Here is a 17,204-nt window from a genome sequence, read left to right on the forward strand (position 1 = left end):
AATCTAAATTTGTTTTAATTAATAAGACTTATTACTATTAAGATCTTCAATTATCTTTTTATTTAAAGCAGCAAGTTCCTTCATAGCTTCCTTTTTTATCGGTTCGTAATCAGCTTTCAGTGTAATGGAGGCAATGTCCTCTTCAAGAATTGTTTTTCTGTTCTCCAACTGTGCTAGTTGCTCTTCCAAGCTGTTTAGTTTTCCATACATTTCGTTGCCATCAAGGGTTTCCTGTTATACAAAGGGAAGGAAAAATTTATTTGGAGTTTTATTAAGAATGTGAAATCAGTGCAAAATATGTCTATAAGTAAGGAAGACTTTTATATTATAACACCGATTGGAATTTTATGATATTTTTGGATTATATATTTTATTTTCGATTTCGTCATGACCATTTTGGGCTGGAATAGAATCATGTTGTAAATTGGCACTAAATTCCGCTGAAAGACCTCTGTATCCCTGCCATGGCTAACGCGATCTTTACATAATTTCTTGATGAAACTTTGCTTCCCGGCGATTCTTTTAGTACCAAGAGACAAGTTATTCTGGATCCTCCAGAGTAAATCGGGGACTTTTCGGGACTTTTAAAAGAGAAGCAAGCTTGGATTCTTTCTTAGGTAACATCTAGTTTTCAACTAATTAATGCGCCCGATTCGGACTGCGGAAAAAACTAGTTTGCTCTGATATTACAGTCAATCCTGCTAGATCACAGAATTCTTACCAATGATAAAGAATAAATACAGAATGATAAAATTACCTGCAATCTCTTAAGTTTGTTAGCTGCTTCTACAACAGCACTTTCCGTAGGGACCAGTTTTTCCTTGAGCAGCCTCAACTCACTTTCTAAATTATTTTTCTGTTCTTCACCTAAATAAAATAAAACAGTACGCGTAATTTTCAAAGAAAGGTTATAAATTTATGTAGTTTATAAATTAATGTTTCATAATTGAGCAACTTTGTCTTCATCCATAAAATATAGAGAAAGTAAATAGCTATTGTCTATTGTGTGTTGCTACCCGGTCATTACATAAGAAAATATTAGTCCAAGCACACCAAATCTGTGCTCTTTTTGGTATTGGGACACTATAAGGCTTTATAAACGGTGTGGATTTATCTATTTACCTTCATCACGCAATTTTTCCAAGTCTGACAAAGTAATCAGTTCTTCCTTCATAACACTTGTTTTTTCTGGAAGGGCTTGGAGCTCAGTTGCGAGACGTTCGCGTGTTGTTTCAGCCTATTAAATATAAATTTTTCAAAATTCGTTATTTGGCGTGCCTATTATTACTATGTTTACCCCTATAATTCCAGAAAAGAAAACTTACCTTTTTCAAATTAGCTTGAAATCTTTCGTAATCCTTAGTCAAAGTTTCAACTGATTTCTTGCTGTCGTCGTAAACGGATGAATACCCCTCCCTCTGCTTCAACGAATCTATTTCACTTAAATCCAAATCGATATTGGAACTACTATGTTCAAGTGCAAAAACAATGTCTTTTTCCAATTGTTCAATTTTCTCTTGCTCCTTTTTCAGATTTTCCTCATAAGTGGACATGAATGTATCCATAGTTTCCTCGCGTTTTTTTAATTCTCTGTATTTTTGATGGCGTTCTGAGTGACCTTCTTCGAGATCCTACAGAAATTTATTCAACTAGCTTTATTTCAGTTTACTCCAAAAATTGAGAAAAATTAAACATTAATAATAGCCAAAACATCACTCAAAAATAATAGGCATACCTGTTCAGCTTGCTCGATCAACTCCTGAACCATACGAATTTGTCCCTTCAGATTATTTGCGTTGCTGTCCAGAGATGCAATAGCTGCATTGTCTTCACGGACCTGCAAATTGATATTTAATGTACACATTGTAAGACGAAATACGCAAAAAGCTTCAAATTGTAGGTGTCCAATCGTACGGATATAAATATACAAGAGTTTAATATATTATTTCAAGCAGTGTTTCTATTAAATATCAATATGTGTATTCATAAAATCAGATATATTTTTACAAATGGATTTTACCTGTAACAATAACTTCTCTCTCTCCTCTTGTGGATCCAAGCGGTTGGTTATTTCGTCTTTTAAATTATCTCGCTTCTCTTCTGCGGCTACAAGTTTCCGATGCAACTCGAGAAGATGCATTTTTATCTAAAAAATTATAAAACATTTTAGGCAATGATTTACTATTGACGTTGAAAAATAAAGGGTATATCGGTAGTGAAGTTATTTCTGTATTAACTGGTTATTCTTGATTTGTTCTTGATGTGCAAGAACTTAAACTTTTTATTTATGTTCTTTTTTCTCTGGGATTGAAACTGGCAAAGCAATTTCATTATAATTTTCAATTTAATTTATTGATAATCCATTATGGTCTAATAATTTATTTATAATGAAAATTTAGTTATAAACGTATATAAAACCAAATGTGTACTTCATATCTCATATTGGTGAGTTTGTGATAAAAGTATATGAAACAAAAAAAAAAATCAAAAGTTTTTCGTTGCATTGTCAAGCCTATTGTCTATACGTATTATATGGTACACTTACCTGTGAACCGGGCTATACGTATTATATCATACACTTACCTGTGAACCGGAAATTTCCTTAGCGAATTCCTCTTTCTCCCTATTTAAGTGATCAATTTGCATTCTGGACTGTTCTGCTTCTTCCCGTAAAGCGGAAGCGGTTGCTTCGAGTTCGCTGTACTGTTCCTTTTGTTCAGATGTCATTTCTGACAACAGTTTGGAAATTGACGATTGTTCCTGAAGGTGTTCATTACTAATTTTAGATTATTATTTCAAAAGCGGAGAAGTAAACCACTTATCAACCGCTAATAAAAAAAAACCAACATTAACTAAGTTAAAAACATACTTCCATAATTTAAACAGTGAATTATTTGTTTAAAGATTTTATATAAATGGTAACCAGGTTTCCAAACCTTCTCCATTTGTTCCCTGAGTTGTCGCAACTGATTCTCCTTCCTCTGTTTTTCCAAGAACACTAGTTCCACTTCCTCTTGCAACTTCTTATTGTTTATTTCCAATTCTTTTGTTTGATCTTCAACAGTTTGTTTGGTAGCCTCACCATTAGCAATGCGAATCGCTGTGTTGTAATCTGCCAAACGTCCTTGAAGATCTACGAAATAATTAATTATTAATATCGAGATTTAGATTATTAAAAATGTGTAAATTCGCTTTTAGTGTCTTTTCCTACAATCGATTCTTTGTCATGTTATTTTAAGGATATCTGTTGTTCGTTATTATATACAGCACTTCTAGAAGCAAAAATAATAGCAGTTTAAGCTTAGCTGGATGTATTTTTTTACTTGTTGCATAAAAATTCTTAAAGTTTACGGTCAAATGAACACACTGAAATCACGCCATAAAATACAAGTTAAGAAACTGATCTAAAAACCTTGTAAATATTTGAACATTGCTCTTTAGAAGTAAAGTATCCTACCAGTCAGTTCCTGCGCCAACTCCTTGACTCTCTTCTCATAGTGCTTCTTCGCAGACTTTTCCCTCTCGCCAGCGTCTGCTTTCTCCGTCAATCTAGCGATTTCAGCCTTCATCTCTCGAACCTTCATTTGCATTTGTTCTTCCCAATAACGTTTATCATGTAGTTGTCTTGTACGGAAACCTCGAACGGTGCTTGTGCGAAGTCCGGAGATACCTTGCTGCGTTATTGGCCTGTCGATCTGTGGGAAAAGTATCTGTAAAATCTCTCTCAGTGGATGAGACGTTTGGACTAACTGTACATCTACCTACTTCATTAGATCTATAATGTCTCCCACTCAGAATCATGCAGCGTGATTGTGTGTGGATTAGATAAATATTACATAGTTTACATAACTTTAAAGTTACCACTGAGATGGACATAGTTTAGGTTTACTTTTTATCACGCATGCAGGTACCGTTTCCTGTGAAAAAAATCCAAACATTTGTTAGCTAAACCAGTCCTTGCGAATTTTTACATACAGATAGATTGCATTCTGGAACTGGAAAAATAAACTATATCTTCAGAATTTGACATTAAACTAAATTCAGATAGAAATACAAAGTTAATTGGAAATACCATGAAAACAAAATGACAACTACGCCTTTCAGACCGGAACGTAGAAATGATGCGTAGCGACAGAAGTCAGCGCTTCTATCCTTGACGAGTTCTGTCACAAAAAGCTCTGCTATCAATAAATTTTACTAGATCTGCTATCAATAAACTTTACTTAGATCACTAACCTGAAGAAGGGAAATGAAACAAACACCTAAAACACAAATTTAAAGGAAAATAATCTTATAATACAGATACAAACCATAGAGAACCCTGTAACAGCAGTAGATTGTCTACTAGCAGTAGGTGGGGCTGGTCCAAAACCGGCTGTTGATACGCGGGAGGCCGTGCTTCCTCTATAGGCAGATGTAGGCCTCATCGTGCCACTTCTGTCAACATTAAATATTTTTATAGTTTAACAAGAAAATGGGCATCTTAGTTGGTTTTTTAATTTACTTTTATCTTTACATTACCATTTACTACTAAAAGATATTATGGTTGCTTTTATTTATTATTTTTTTGCCCCTTTGAATTAGCGGTAGGCATAGCACCAGGATTATTAAATATAAAATGTCGGTGTCTTATTAAAAAAAAATATTGGTAACTAAACGTCGATAGACTTTGCGTTTTTACTAAAAATGAACGAATAATTTTAAGGTTTGAGAACCTGAGAGAGACAGAGCGGGGAGGGATAGTGACCTGTGCTAGGAGCATTATGTTTATTAAGATGTTTTATGTCTATAATCGACCAAATAACTTTAAATTGAAATAATAAAATTCATCTTTTCAGCAGTGCTTATATTTCTTTTTTTAAGGCGGCGAAATAATGATAACTCATTTTCTAAATAACGAAAACCTTTTTGCGTAGGTCTAATTCACTTTTCACACTTGACCGTTTATGAAATGAATACCTTCATTAAGGGGAAATATCAGTGTAATTATAGGAATATTTATATCCAAAATACTCAGTAGGTAGGTAGGTACAAAATACCGAGTACGGTAGGTAGGCATTTTAATTGAATAACATTTTAATAAATAACCATAAATAACTAAGACAACATCACTGCAAATTTGCGTTGGAGATAACTTCGACATCTTTTCGCCAAGTATTTGCATATATATAATAAGTTGTTTGAACCTCCTTTTGGAATACCTACTCATCTTCTACGTAGGTATAACATGGAATTTAGGTTATAGGCTCGCGCATACGGAGCGTACTGCAATTAAATCATTCTCCTTATAGGTAACTGTTAGCGAAATGATCACTACGATTTTTGCCAAGCGTACGAATGCCCGCACCTGTTACTAAAAGCAAAGTTTATTTTTATAATGTCCAAATAACTGGACATGGAAATTTTCACGACGCGACACGACGCCTAGATGTAATAAAAAAATTGAAAACTATAGGTAATAATTGCAAATTGCAACGACCCGATATTCCTAAGATACCTTTGTATCTACCTACAAATTTTCATGCAAATCCGCACAGCAATTATTATATAGAGAGGTAATAATAATATTGCGTATTAGATTTGTCCTAAATTAGTCCCGTAAGAACCGGGTCATAACCGGCTCATAACTCTATCCCCTATCTCTATGCAACAAAATTCAAAACATTGCGTTTATGCTTGATTGAAGGACAAACCTTCACAACCATTTCACATTTACACTATAAATAGGTGCTATATAAGGATTTGAATAAATAAGTCGATATCAATAGTTACATAGAAGGGTAGTAGGTACACCTATCTAACGATAACTAATTGATAAATGAGTATATACTATGCATCTTAAAATCTGTCTGTACAAACCTTGAAAGCGCTGAGCCGCTATTGGTGTATTCACGGAAACCCCTTCTTGAAACTGGACGTTGAGAATCCGCACGTCGGCCCGTGCTACCACGCTCTGCGCTGCTCTCGGAAAAATCCATATTCACTTTATCTGATTAACTTTTTTGACCTATAAACGGACGTGGAGTACACTGGTCACGTTCAGGCGCAATAACTTTGTTATTACCGCGTTGTCATGGCAACGTGGCAGTTGTCATTATTTTTCACGCGAGGACGATGGACTGGGAGTGAGTATTTTGGTTGTAGGACAATGAATATACATTTCATTGTTCTGAGAGGTATATGAACCTAACTAAGCTTGCTAAAATGCTGATGCACATGACCGATAAAATTAGTTTTAAAAGCAGAACCGACTTTAAAATCTTGGATTACCAAGCCCAGTGATGCTGTTTATTATTTGTCACACCTGAGTTTATACCATAGTGAGACTGTAGAGTTCATACATCCTATAGGCTTAGCGGGTACGTAATGTTATACTGGAGTCCCTAGAGGCTTTTATGATTGGAATGAGGAAAATCGCATAGCGCGTATCTGGATAAAATCAGTTAATTCAAATATTGCTATCTTGACTAACATATGTTGGCGACCTTGTCAATCACCACTGCCTGTTTAGCGCGAACCATAGGTTTACGATTTTATTGCCTCTCGTTGAAGCTGCTTTCATTTTGCGCACCCCTAAAACCCTCGCTTCACTCAGGATTCTAGATGCAACACCCTCGCTACGCTTAAGAGTTACTCTAAGATCCCTCGTTTGCTTTGGATTTATCCCGGTGCCCGTAACGTAACACATTGCCTAACCTCTACTATTAAATGTTTAAAAGAAAAGAAAGTAGAAAATCCGTTGATCGCCGAAGTTCGACTAATGGGGAAGAACTGCAGTGTCTGTATCTGTCAAAGGTAAAAAGTGAAACTGAAATACTAGGCATAAGATAATAAAGAATAGATAATTAAATAGAGTAATTTATGCTATCATCATTATCGATAACTTATGGGTTAAGCATGGATTATAGAGTGCACTCGAAAATAAATTTCAAAATAAGTAGGTATTTTTAATGTACAGGATCTAAACTTGCACAGTTTTATTATAAGTAAAGATATAAAACTACTTGATTTCTATTTCTCTTTACCATTCTAACATCGCAATGCAACTGGTGAACTTTTATCACTATGACGTCAATATCACAAAAAAAACAAAGTGAAATTCGTCTTCTAATTCGGAATTGCGAATTCTAGGGCTTGGAACGCTCTTCCGAGGTCTGAGTTTCGTGATACTTATAATTATTAAAAAAGTAGTCTAGTGTCTAGGCATCTTCTAGGCGCGTTCCATCTTATACACTTTCCACATTTAGGTGAGATTGTGGTTATGCGTGAATCTATTTCTAAATAAAAAAATAAACATGCGGAACAGTGTTTGGGGACAGCCGATAAGTAGAAGTGGAAATTAAACCTGTTTCGTATATACACAGTACCTGTACAGACAGTACATGGGAAGCTTGGTTTTACGCTTGGTGTTCACCCAAAAAGTACTCGTATATACAGTAGGTATACATATAACTCATGGAAAATGTGCGGCGAAGTTGACGCGAGTTCCCTAGGTTTGGTCCACCCAAAAAGTGCTAAACGCGCCGAAAGAAGTTTCACTTGAATAAAACAAACAAGTCAATAACGCTTAAAAATAACGGTTTTTTACTTCAGATAAGATGCGGTGCCTTTATATATATATTTAATTACAAAGGTAATTCTGTGTGCAAAACTTAGTTTAAACTGAAAATGAAAAATGTACCACCATAATTTTAAGTATTCGATAAAATTCAACAACGCGAACAGCTATCTTGTGTGTTGGTATGCTGAATATGTTTTGCATTGCCTGAAGTACTAAGATTAGAACTCGTATAATAATGTGTTGATGGGCCGTATGTTTGACAATTAAAACAATGTTTTTTAAATATTATCCATTTATGTTGTTGTTAAATCATTATGCTTCTGCCGGAATTGATTTGTTCAGTCTTATAAACGGATTGAATTATCTAAATGCCGAACTTAATAATTTAGAAACGTTTGTGGAAGAATTTACAACTCAGACATGTTGGATAAACCAAGAATTCGACCACTTCAACTCGACAGAGAAGAGAGTTTGGAAAATGAGATATTTCCAAAGATTGAGTTTTAGGAAATTCAATGGGCCAATTTATTTATTTTTGGGGGGTGAAAGTGCTGCTTCTCCGCGATGGGCGCAGACTGGGATAATGTACGAGTTGGCCAAAGAAACAAATGGAGCTATGTATGTATCTGAACATAGATATTACGGTGAAAGCAAACCGTTGAATGGCACTGACGCGGAAGCTTTCAAATATCTGAGTGCTAGACAAGCCTTAGCGGATAATGCAAATTTTTTGAAATATCTTAAACGTAAATCTGTATACAGAAAGTCAAAGGTTGTTGTTATTGGAGGATCATACTCCGGCAACTTAGCGGCGTGGATGAAATTGTTATATCCTGATTTAGTTGACGCGGCTATTGCTAGTAGTGGCCCTGTTTTAGCAAAAACGGATTTCTTTGAGTACCTCGAAAAAGTTAACGACAATTATGAACAACATGGTACGGAGAATTGCTTAGGAAATATTAGAAAAATATTTCAGAGATACGATAAATTAATGCAGAATCCTGAAGGGATCGAAATACTAAAAAAAGAAGAGAATATTTGTGAAGAATGTGATTTATCTAAGCCAGAAAATCAGCAAGTTTTTTTCAGTTCTAAAGTCGGAGAATTCATGCAGATCTCCCAATACGGTACCACAGGCCAAATAAAAAGTCATTGTAAACGTATAGAAACTGAATCTGTATGTACGAACCGATCAGAGGAATCTAACAGCAACAACTGTAGTTGCTATGATTTTGACGAAATGATCGATAGCTTTTACGAGGAAGAAAATAAATGGATTTTGGCGTGGCTCTATCAAACTTGTAATGAGTTTGGTTACTATCAGACAACGTCATCAGAGGAGCAACCATTCACAAAAAATATACCCCTTGAATTTTATACTAAAATGTGTCTTAAACTATTTGGTCCTGATTTTGACGAAGCTAGAGTGAATGATGGTGTTGCAGAAGTTAATGATCTTTATGGAGCATTAAAACCGAACGTCACTAATGTTGTTTTTACAAATGGCGACCTCGATCCGTGGAGCACTCTCGGCATATTGGAAGACCTATCATACAGTGCACCAGCGGTAGTTATTCCTAGGTCATCCCATTGCAGGGATCTGTTTTCTAATAGAAAAGGTGATATCGAAGAATTGAAAGAGGCTAGAAAGCATGTAAAATATTTAATAAAAAAATGGATTGGGGCTGAATCCTAACTTTCGTAACGTGATGATTTCAGGTGATGGCCTTTTAACAATTTGCATCAGTATTTTTCTACTTTACTGTTCATAATTCTTAAATATTTATATGGTGATTGGGTTAAATAGAAAGTAAAATACAAAAGGTTTATTAAAATAATTTTATATTTGATTCCATACAGATTGTCCTTAAATTAGGTTACTATTTTACCAACACCCTAATTTAGACGAAGGATGTTGATGCTATACGTAACTATAACAAAGTACCGTCGCCAAGACCGTTTCAATATAAATTAAATATTGACTTCGTTGCTAGAATCGATCTTAATGATTATTGAACAGTCTTAGCGCTTTTACTGACATCAAATATATTTAACAATGTTATTATTGTATGAATATCGATATACATTATACGTAACTATTCGATTATTTCTATGTATAGATGCTATCGAATAAATTTTGAATAATTGATATATTTAAACAATAATTATCTTTATGTTTTTCAGATAATTTAAGAAAAGTTTAGCTGCATTCGATATTTTTACGATTGACAACGCAATGATGAAATGTTATAAGTATTAATCTAATTTATGTATATTTATTTAATTATATATAGAATGGTAACGTGTTTAGCACCTCCGATATTTGAATTTCTCATCTATCTTTTAAAAATATCATATAATTCCAACAGGGATAAAACCAATATGTATAATTTTTCAAAAATATATTTCAAATTGTTAGTTAGTTACAAGAAAAAAGCTTATAAGAAAAGACTTAAGATATATAAAAAATATTGACAATAGAAAAATACAAATTGTCAAAGCATATTGTACAGAATATTACAACTAAAATTAAAATAATTGAGTATTGATAAAAAGTAATATTCGTACTTATAATAGCATACATTTTAATTGTTAGGTTAAATTAAGTATTTGTTAAGATAACTACCGCTACTATCATCGTAACAAATAATAATAAAAAAATCTATTTACAAAAAAAAAACGATTAAAAAAATACTTATAAATAAAATACATAAAAAAATCCTTTTATTTTAAAGAAATATAAAATAATTTGATGAGTCGTTTCTAAGCATTTATTTCATAGTATGTATAATATTACTGCGTTTGTGTAGAGTATTAAAGGAGATGAAAAACAATCATATTTATGTGTGAGGCAAATGTAACTCCTAACATGAATTTGCTAGAGGATTTGTGTTTAACTTTTAATATTTTCTGTCAACTAAGATGAGCTAAGAGGATCCCTAAAAAACTTTTAAGTAAAATATTTCTGAATGTCTATAATCTATAATCTGGTTAATTAATTGAAGGAAACAGTCTCATTCATCTTTAATCTCATGTAATGGAAATCGCTTATTAAATTAATTGTCTTGAAATGTAGTTGATGACGTCATTACATGGAGCTTTAGCAATGCGTGTTTCTGTTTTTAAAAATATAAACCGTCAACCGTTTGCTTTGTGGGGATAAAAGTATTCTGTAACTGTCTTAAGAATGCACGATATCTCTATGTCAGTTTGAAGCCGTGTATAGGCAACAAGGAGTTTTTGTATCCCGCAGGAATATTTCACGTTTGCTTTTCGGGGTAAATAGTCCTTTGTCCAGGATCCACGGATATCTCCAGGACGCAAGTTATATAAGTGCCAAACGTCAATAAAGAATTCAGGTAGTCATTAAGCTGAATATTGGTAACAAACAAAAAACCAGACTTTCCCATATAAAAGATTAGGATGGATTGCGATTGATTTGTTATTTCCAACCCTGTATTGACTAGGATTGCATCTTAACATAGCAATAAAATATTGTTTTTAATGCAAAACGAAAAATTAAAAAAAAAATCTATATAGCCGTTTGGAAGTAAAATAAGGAAATACTCAAATATATACCAACAGCCGATGAACGTTACCCTTCTGGAGCAGTGGGTAGACAAATACAGATGAATAAATTTAGAAATTTGAAATCAGTCGGCCAATTTTGTTTCATACAAATATTATTTAGTCCGTTTAATTTTTTTAGTCATTCTTATAAATAAATCGTTTTGCATTAGGAACATAGCAGATATATAAATCTTATTTAAAAACGTAACCGCTTACAAAGAATAACCTTCCTCGAATGTGTATCTACATAATATCTATAAAATGATTTTGAAATAATACATGTTCGCAAGTAAAATATGATTTTATATATATTATTTTAAATAAATGTATTGGCAGTGATTATTGGACGTAAAGCACTATTTAAATTCTAAACATATTTTATTACATACCTAAGTCAATTGAATAGCTCAACGCTCAGAATGTAGGTATACTCATTAAAAAACTGCGTAGAATATTATTTTTACAGAAACATTTATCAAAAATACAAAATCATATACCTAAATTGGCATATTTAAGTCTCTTACATGTAAAGTTTGTAATCAAACATTATATGGTAAATTATAATAAGCATAATTTACAATATCGTATTTACATGTCGTCAGCATTGATACAATCACTTCAAGTTCAAAATTTCATAGGTGAAATCTTGCAAGTTGCATCGAAGTGATGTTATCAATATAAGCTAATATGTTCCTTATGTTATGGGGATACGGTGGTTAATCCCATTCTCCGATGAACATATGGCGCGCGTTGGGTGCGGGGGGCGGGGGGAAACCACGTCCAGGCATCGGCAGACGGCCGTACAGTGCGTATGGGTCGTAGTGATCTCCATCTGTTAATATAAAAATCGAATAATTAGTTTAAATCGTTAGTTAAAACCTTTCTACCAAAGATTTCATCCTAGTGAGCCCCATTAATGTCTCATGCGTTGTTTTTTTATTGATATGATTCGTAGTTGACCAATGAGGGTCGTTATACCTTGACCACTTCGGAAATTATTGGTTTAATTTAATACCTAAGAAATATTATTTATTATATGATTGTGTTTAGGTCCTAGTAAGGTGATGAGTTAAAAAAATATTGTTTTCTTATTTTTTAAACATATGTTTTAGTTTAAAACAATAATAATCATTCGTTAGTAGGGTAAACAAAATAAAAATATTACTGTCGCAAAGAAACGCGACTTCAAATTTACATCGTCTATTCCTAATAACAAGTCTAATCAATCTGGAGCTGTCAGGAAAGCATTCTATCAATAGCCGAACTTGAGTTGAAATTTGGTCTATGAAGCAAAACAAGTTTAGGTTCGGATTTGTCTAAATCCGAACCTAAACTGTAAGTTCTCTATTTTAAGGTTAGCATTCTATAACATGCCAATTTAGTTTAAGTTTAGGACTTGTGTACAACCAAATTAGCAGCAAAATTTGCATAAAACTAGCTGGGTAACAATACGAAAAACTCTATGTATCATGTATTTTTGTAAAAAATAAACTAAGACAACCGTTTCCCTCGAACATTGAAAGTACTTGGTACTAGCGTCCTAGTTAACAACGTATAATTCTGGGCTTGTTCGAACGATTGAGCAAAAACAACTAACACGTTGTTTGTAACCTGACTTAAGGCATACATGATCACGACTGCATGTATTGCACTTAACAACCTGCATGTGCTTAAGGTTTATGTCGGTGTAGGGGAAAGTAATTTTATTTTAGGAATTGTGTTTACACCACGGTTTCATGACCCAGCATTAACTAACGCTTTCGTACAACTTGGATTTAATACAAATGTTCGATGAACAATGGTCCGATGGAGATCGATGTATGTCTTCATAAATAATATTAAACCTAGTGCATCTAATTGTGAAAAAATTTAAGTAATCATATGGCAGCCTACTCATATCAAGTATGGATGAAAGCGAAGCTTTAAATGGATAAGTTCAGCGATTGTCATAAGTCGCTGTCGATATGGTATGGTGGCGTCAGAAACAAAGGTAGACAAAAGAACAGAAAAGGTGAAAGTAATAGTGGAAATGAATAAGAAACACTGTAGTGTAGAAGTTGGAGTTACCGTCAAGCATCAGGCGTGGTGCTACCAAGCTAAGCGAATTAAGAGAAAGGGTAAATACCAAGATTGGAGCGAAGAGGTCCGCGATAATAAAGTGCGAGGTTAGTGTACTAGCGGGGCTGCTGGATCACCATGGGGCGCAGCCTTCGCTCCTTGTCGGGATAGAATTGGTACATGAGTTTTTCTTTTCGGGGACGGTCGTACGCACCGATTCCGCTCTCGTAGGAGCGTGCGTGCCAAAGTGCTGATTGGGGCATGGGGGCGTGGGCGAATGGCGGCAAGTGACCAGGGAAGGGGCCGGGATGTGCGTGGGCCACACTGTAGCGCTTGCTGGGGACCGGCGTCTCTTTGAGGGTTAGGCGTTCGGTCATCGCTGGCAGAACGTGCTTGCCGTTGGCTTTCACGAAGTTGGGCACGCGGGCGCGCAGGCCGCAGTAGTACGGATCATCTGGAAAAAATTGTTCAGTGATTAAATAATGAAACGATACATCATTAACACCCCCGTACGCTTTGCTTCCGTGCCCATTATTGGAAACGTCTAATCAGTAATTATGTAATGGTCCATCTGCAGTTTTCTCCACCTATCCCTATCTCCTATCCTATCTCACCTTAGGCTACGTCATGACTTACGATTTATATTGGCTCGGACTATAAAAAAATATGTTTATAAGTAATATACAGGCGCAATATTGCATTACAAACGGGAGTAAAGCACGCGCGATCTAAGTTGCCCAGAGTGAAGTAAGTCACGAGTGGCTGCGCAGTTATAGTTTGTAACTTTGTAGGAATTTAAAGGTAAATTGGTACAAGGCACTAGCGCGTACGACTCCGAGAGCCAACTTTAGGCCGACTAAATTACATATATCTTACGATCTCTGAGTGAGACCGGACCTTGGAACGTACCCCGCGAATAGAGGCGCCACATCGTATCTTATTTATAAAAATTGGTTATCCTGTGACACTATACATGTGGTACAAAACCGTACTGCGAGACTTCCTTTGACTCACTCGATATGGTCTAACCTCGTTAGTAGGCGGTCTGCCAACGCTATGTCAAAATAACAATATAATCTCTTCCCAAATTAAACTACAACATTTTATGGTTAGCTCCCAAGAATTGGGTCAAAATCTTGCATACAGTTCGCTTATTAAAATACCGTATCGGATGAAGGCAACATTTAAAGTTTAGGTCGATGGCTGCGTCTGATTCTCACGAATCTATTGAACGAAATGTTAAAGTTGACAGCCTAGATATAATAAAGCTCTTTATCTATATTTATTAGTCGTACTGTGAACCTGGTCAAAAGGCGTGTCACTCGCATTGAGTTTATACCTATCCGTACCCTTGCTCTGTCTCCTGTCTGTCTATTATAAAAGCTAGAATGGGGATGCTCAAACGAATATATAGGTTCGAGTGTTGTCTTTCGAAATATGACGACGGACGACTTTTGGGTAGATCTGTTTCAAGCCTGTATAGATAATCGGAGGTGTTTTATTTTGTTCTATCATGCTATCATTTCCTAACCAGCTTTTTCTTCAGCTGAGTGCCACATGTACCTACGCGGTAGTAGGTACGTGTGGCAGATGGGAACTACAAGGTAAGGGCAGAATAAGTGAAGAAGACCTAGCAAACCTTTCAAGATGTTAAAGTAATGTGTCCGATACATATTTAAAAATTTCACAAAAATAAGTATATCTAAATGTAAGAGAAAATATGACTGCAATAATTTGAACTTTGGAAGCAAAAATAAACTTTCAGTTCATTACACTTTACATTACACAAAATAAGCAATTCATTAAAAGGCACACAATTTTACAATAAATTACCGGTTGATATCTTGGGCATGTCTCTAAAAAAGTACAAAGTTAGAAGAGTCATATTATGGTACAAAAGATTACGTAAACGATAAAAAACCTTGGGTGTGAACTATTGCTCTAACCAGGTTGCTTCTTAAATATTTTCAAATGACAATGTGAGTTGGTGATAAAAAAAAGAACACCTGGCTAAGTTTGTTGTTGCTTCTTCTTACACCAGGGCGCGTTTAAAACCCTCGTAGCTTTAGTTTTAAGTTCACGAATGTAATTATCGCCGTCACTAATACACTAAAGTACACATTTTGTATGTAATCAACGCATCAAAAGTGCCATCTATGTGCCAACTACGAAATTTTTGACTTTGTTCTTGTATCACGGGTAACAACGTCCTTCAAACCGGAAAACAGGAAAGTATCTTGACAGTAGTGCTTCCCCTGGTGACCTCTTTATTGGCGCTGTTTATTTTGGGACAGGCCCAACTCATGAGTGCCGGGTCTGGTTTTTCAATTATGAGGTCCGGAACCCTAAAAATCACAATGAACGCGCTCTTCGACCGTTCGTGTTCCGCATCCTACGCCCGCAGCGCAAATACCGTCAATTTAAATATCAAGGATATGCCCAAATGCCAGTCCCAGGTTGCGAAACAGTATTGTCTAGTAACCTCTGCACTGCGCTTAACGACATTTGCAAGGTTTGAACAAACATATTAAAAGCATGCGCGTTCAAAATACTGTGGAAGATTGATACACTTTTATAACCAGTATCTGTTGTAGTTTGTCTGGTGGAAGGCTTCTGCCTGCTAGTTACCACCCTACAAACAAAAACGTAGCGCTAAGCGAGTTAGCGTTCCGGTACGATGTCGCGTAGAAACCGATTAGAGTTGTGGGTTTAATACAACTGCAATACTCCTAACAGGTTAGCCCGTTTCCATCTTAGACTGCATCATCATTTACCAGCTGGTGAGATTGTATTCGTGAGCTATCTTGAAGTGAAAAAAAAAAATATATTCTGATATTGTTATTCTGATATCTCGGCACTTCTTTTCTCTTGTGGGAGAGAAGAACTACTTATTCAAGATTTTCAAGAGAGCTTCAAGATTTTTCACAAATTACCATAGGCGGGCACCTAATAATAATGAGACAAACAAGAGGTTCTTTTCCAAAAAGGTCCGGATAAATAATGTGAATGCCCTAACCTTGGAGATAATCTTGAAAGCCCAATAACTCGCATGTGAGCAGCATGTTGTGTCTATGTTCTAGAACACTCTCTCCATGAGAGAGGATGTCTATGCTCAGAAGAAGGTCATTAATAGGCTGATGATGATACCAGGTAGTAAGTAACTATTAAGAGTCAAACTGTCTTTATAATTATACCTATTAATCGATTAAGTAATTTGAGGTTTTCACACGCTGTCATGGATGGTAATCCCCCGATGAGATGTCATGATATGATTACCAAGTAACTTCAATGTCTATTTAGCATTCTAATACGTTTCGTTCATGAGCTTTATTTTGAATTAGTTATTAATTGATATGTATAGCATGACATCATTTTATAAATAAACAATGCATCATAATTATACCAGTAGGTCCACTATAGGGCACGGGTCTCCTTTCACAATAAGAAGGGGGGGGGAAAGTAGCCGTGGACCACCACGCTGATCCTTTGCAGATTGGTGGACTCTACACACCTTTGAGAACATTACGGAGAACTCTCGGGAATGCACGTCGTCTCACGATGTTTTCCTTCACCGTATAATATTTAAATTGCTTTAAAAGCACATAACTTAGAAAAGTTAGAGGTGCGTACTGAGGTTCGTACTCGGCCCCCGAAAGCGAAGTCGCAGTCCTATCCACTGGGCTATCAACGTTTCGGTTTGTATAATCCCTATCACTATCCCTATCCCTACTAATATTATAAATGTCAATGTAAGTTTGTTTGTTACGCTTTCACGCAATAACTACTGAACCGATTTTCATGAAACATTGTCCAAATATTCTTGGAAGTGTTAGAAGTAATATAGGATACTTTTTATCCCGACATTAAGCACGGTTCCTTTGGGAGAGGGGATGAGTGTTTGACGATTTTACACAATAACTCCGATGAATTATAACCGATTTAAATAATTATTTTTGTACTATAGAGGTTATAAAATGTGTTTAATTTTGCCCAAACTGTGATTGGAGATAGAGGA

The 17,204-nt window shown here is 35.2% G+C and overlaps 3 protein-coding genes across 3 annotated transcripts in view; 1 reads left to right on the forward strand and 2 right to left on the reverse strand.

The window, feature by feature from the left end:
- Positions 1-18: 18 nt before the first annotated feature.
- LOC120633473 (intraflagellar transport protein 74 homolog) lies at positions 19-5,978 on the reverse strand. Its single transcript, XM_039903686.1, has 11 exons — positions 5,860-5,978; positions 4,311-4,437; positions 3,458-3,695; positions 2,937-3,133; positions 2,584-2,760; positions 2,021-2,146; positions 1,736-1,837; positions 1,326-1,631; positions 1,123-1,237; positions 758-867; positions 19-231 (listed from the first exon to the last, which is right to left on the reverse strand). The coding sequence occupies exons 1-11, from the start codon at positions 5,976-5,978 to the stop codon at positions 19-21; spliced, it is 1,830 nt and encodes a 609-aa protein (XP_039759620.1).
- Positions 5,979-7,832: 1,854 nt separating this feature from the next.
- Positions 7,833-9,512, forward strand: LOC120632528 (putative serine protease K12H4.7). Its single transcript, XM_039902352.1, has one exon. It carries the CDS (start codon positions 7,833-7,835, stop codon positions 9,255-9,257), a length of 1,425 nt encoding a protein of 474 aa, XP_039758286.1. The 3' UTR covers positions 9,258-9,512.
- A 2,164-nt stretch (positions 9,513-11,676) lies between these two features.
- The window catches only part of LOC120634756, a 186,772-nt gene continuing 181,244 nt past the window's right edge, over positions 11,677-17,204 (reverse strand). The window contains exons 9-10 of the mRNA XM_039905532.1: positions 13,404-13,643; positions 11,677-11,963 (exon numbers count right to left, since the gene is read on the reverse strand). Of these exons, the coding sequence (XP_039761466.1) occupies positions 11,848-11,963; positions 13,404-13,643 (356 nt within the window). The 3' untranslated portion in view covers positions 11,677-11,847. The remainder of the gene's footprint in view (positions 11,964-13,403; positions 13,644-17,204) is intronic.

This window comes from Pararge aegeria, chromosome 2, assembly GCF_905163445.1.
Source record: "Pararge aegeria chromosome 2, ilParAegt1.1, whole genome shotgun sequence".
NCBI lineage: Eukaryota > Metazoa > Arthropoda > Insecta > Lepidoptera > Nymphalidae > Pararge > Pararge aegeria.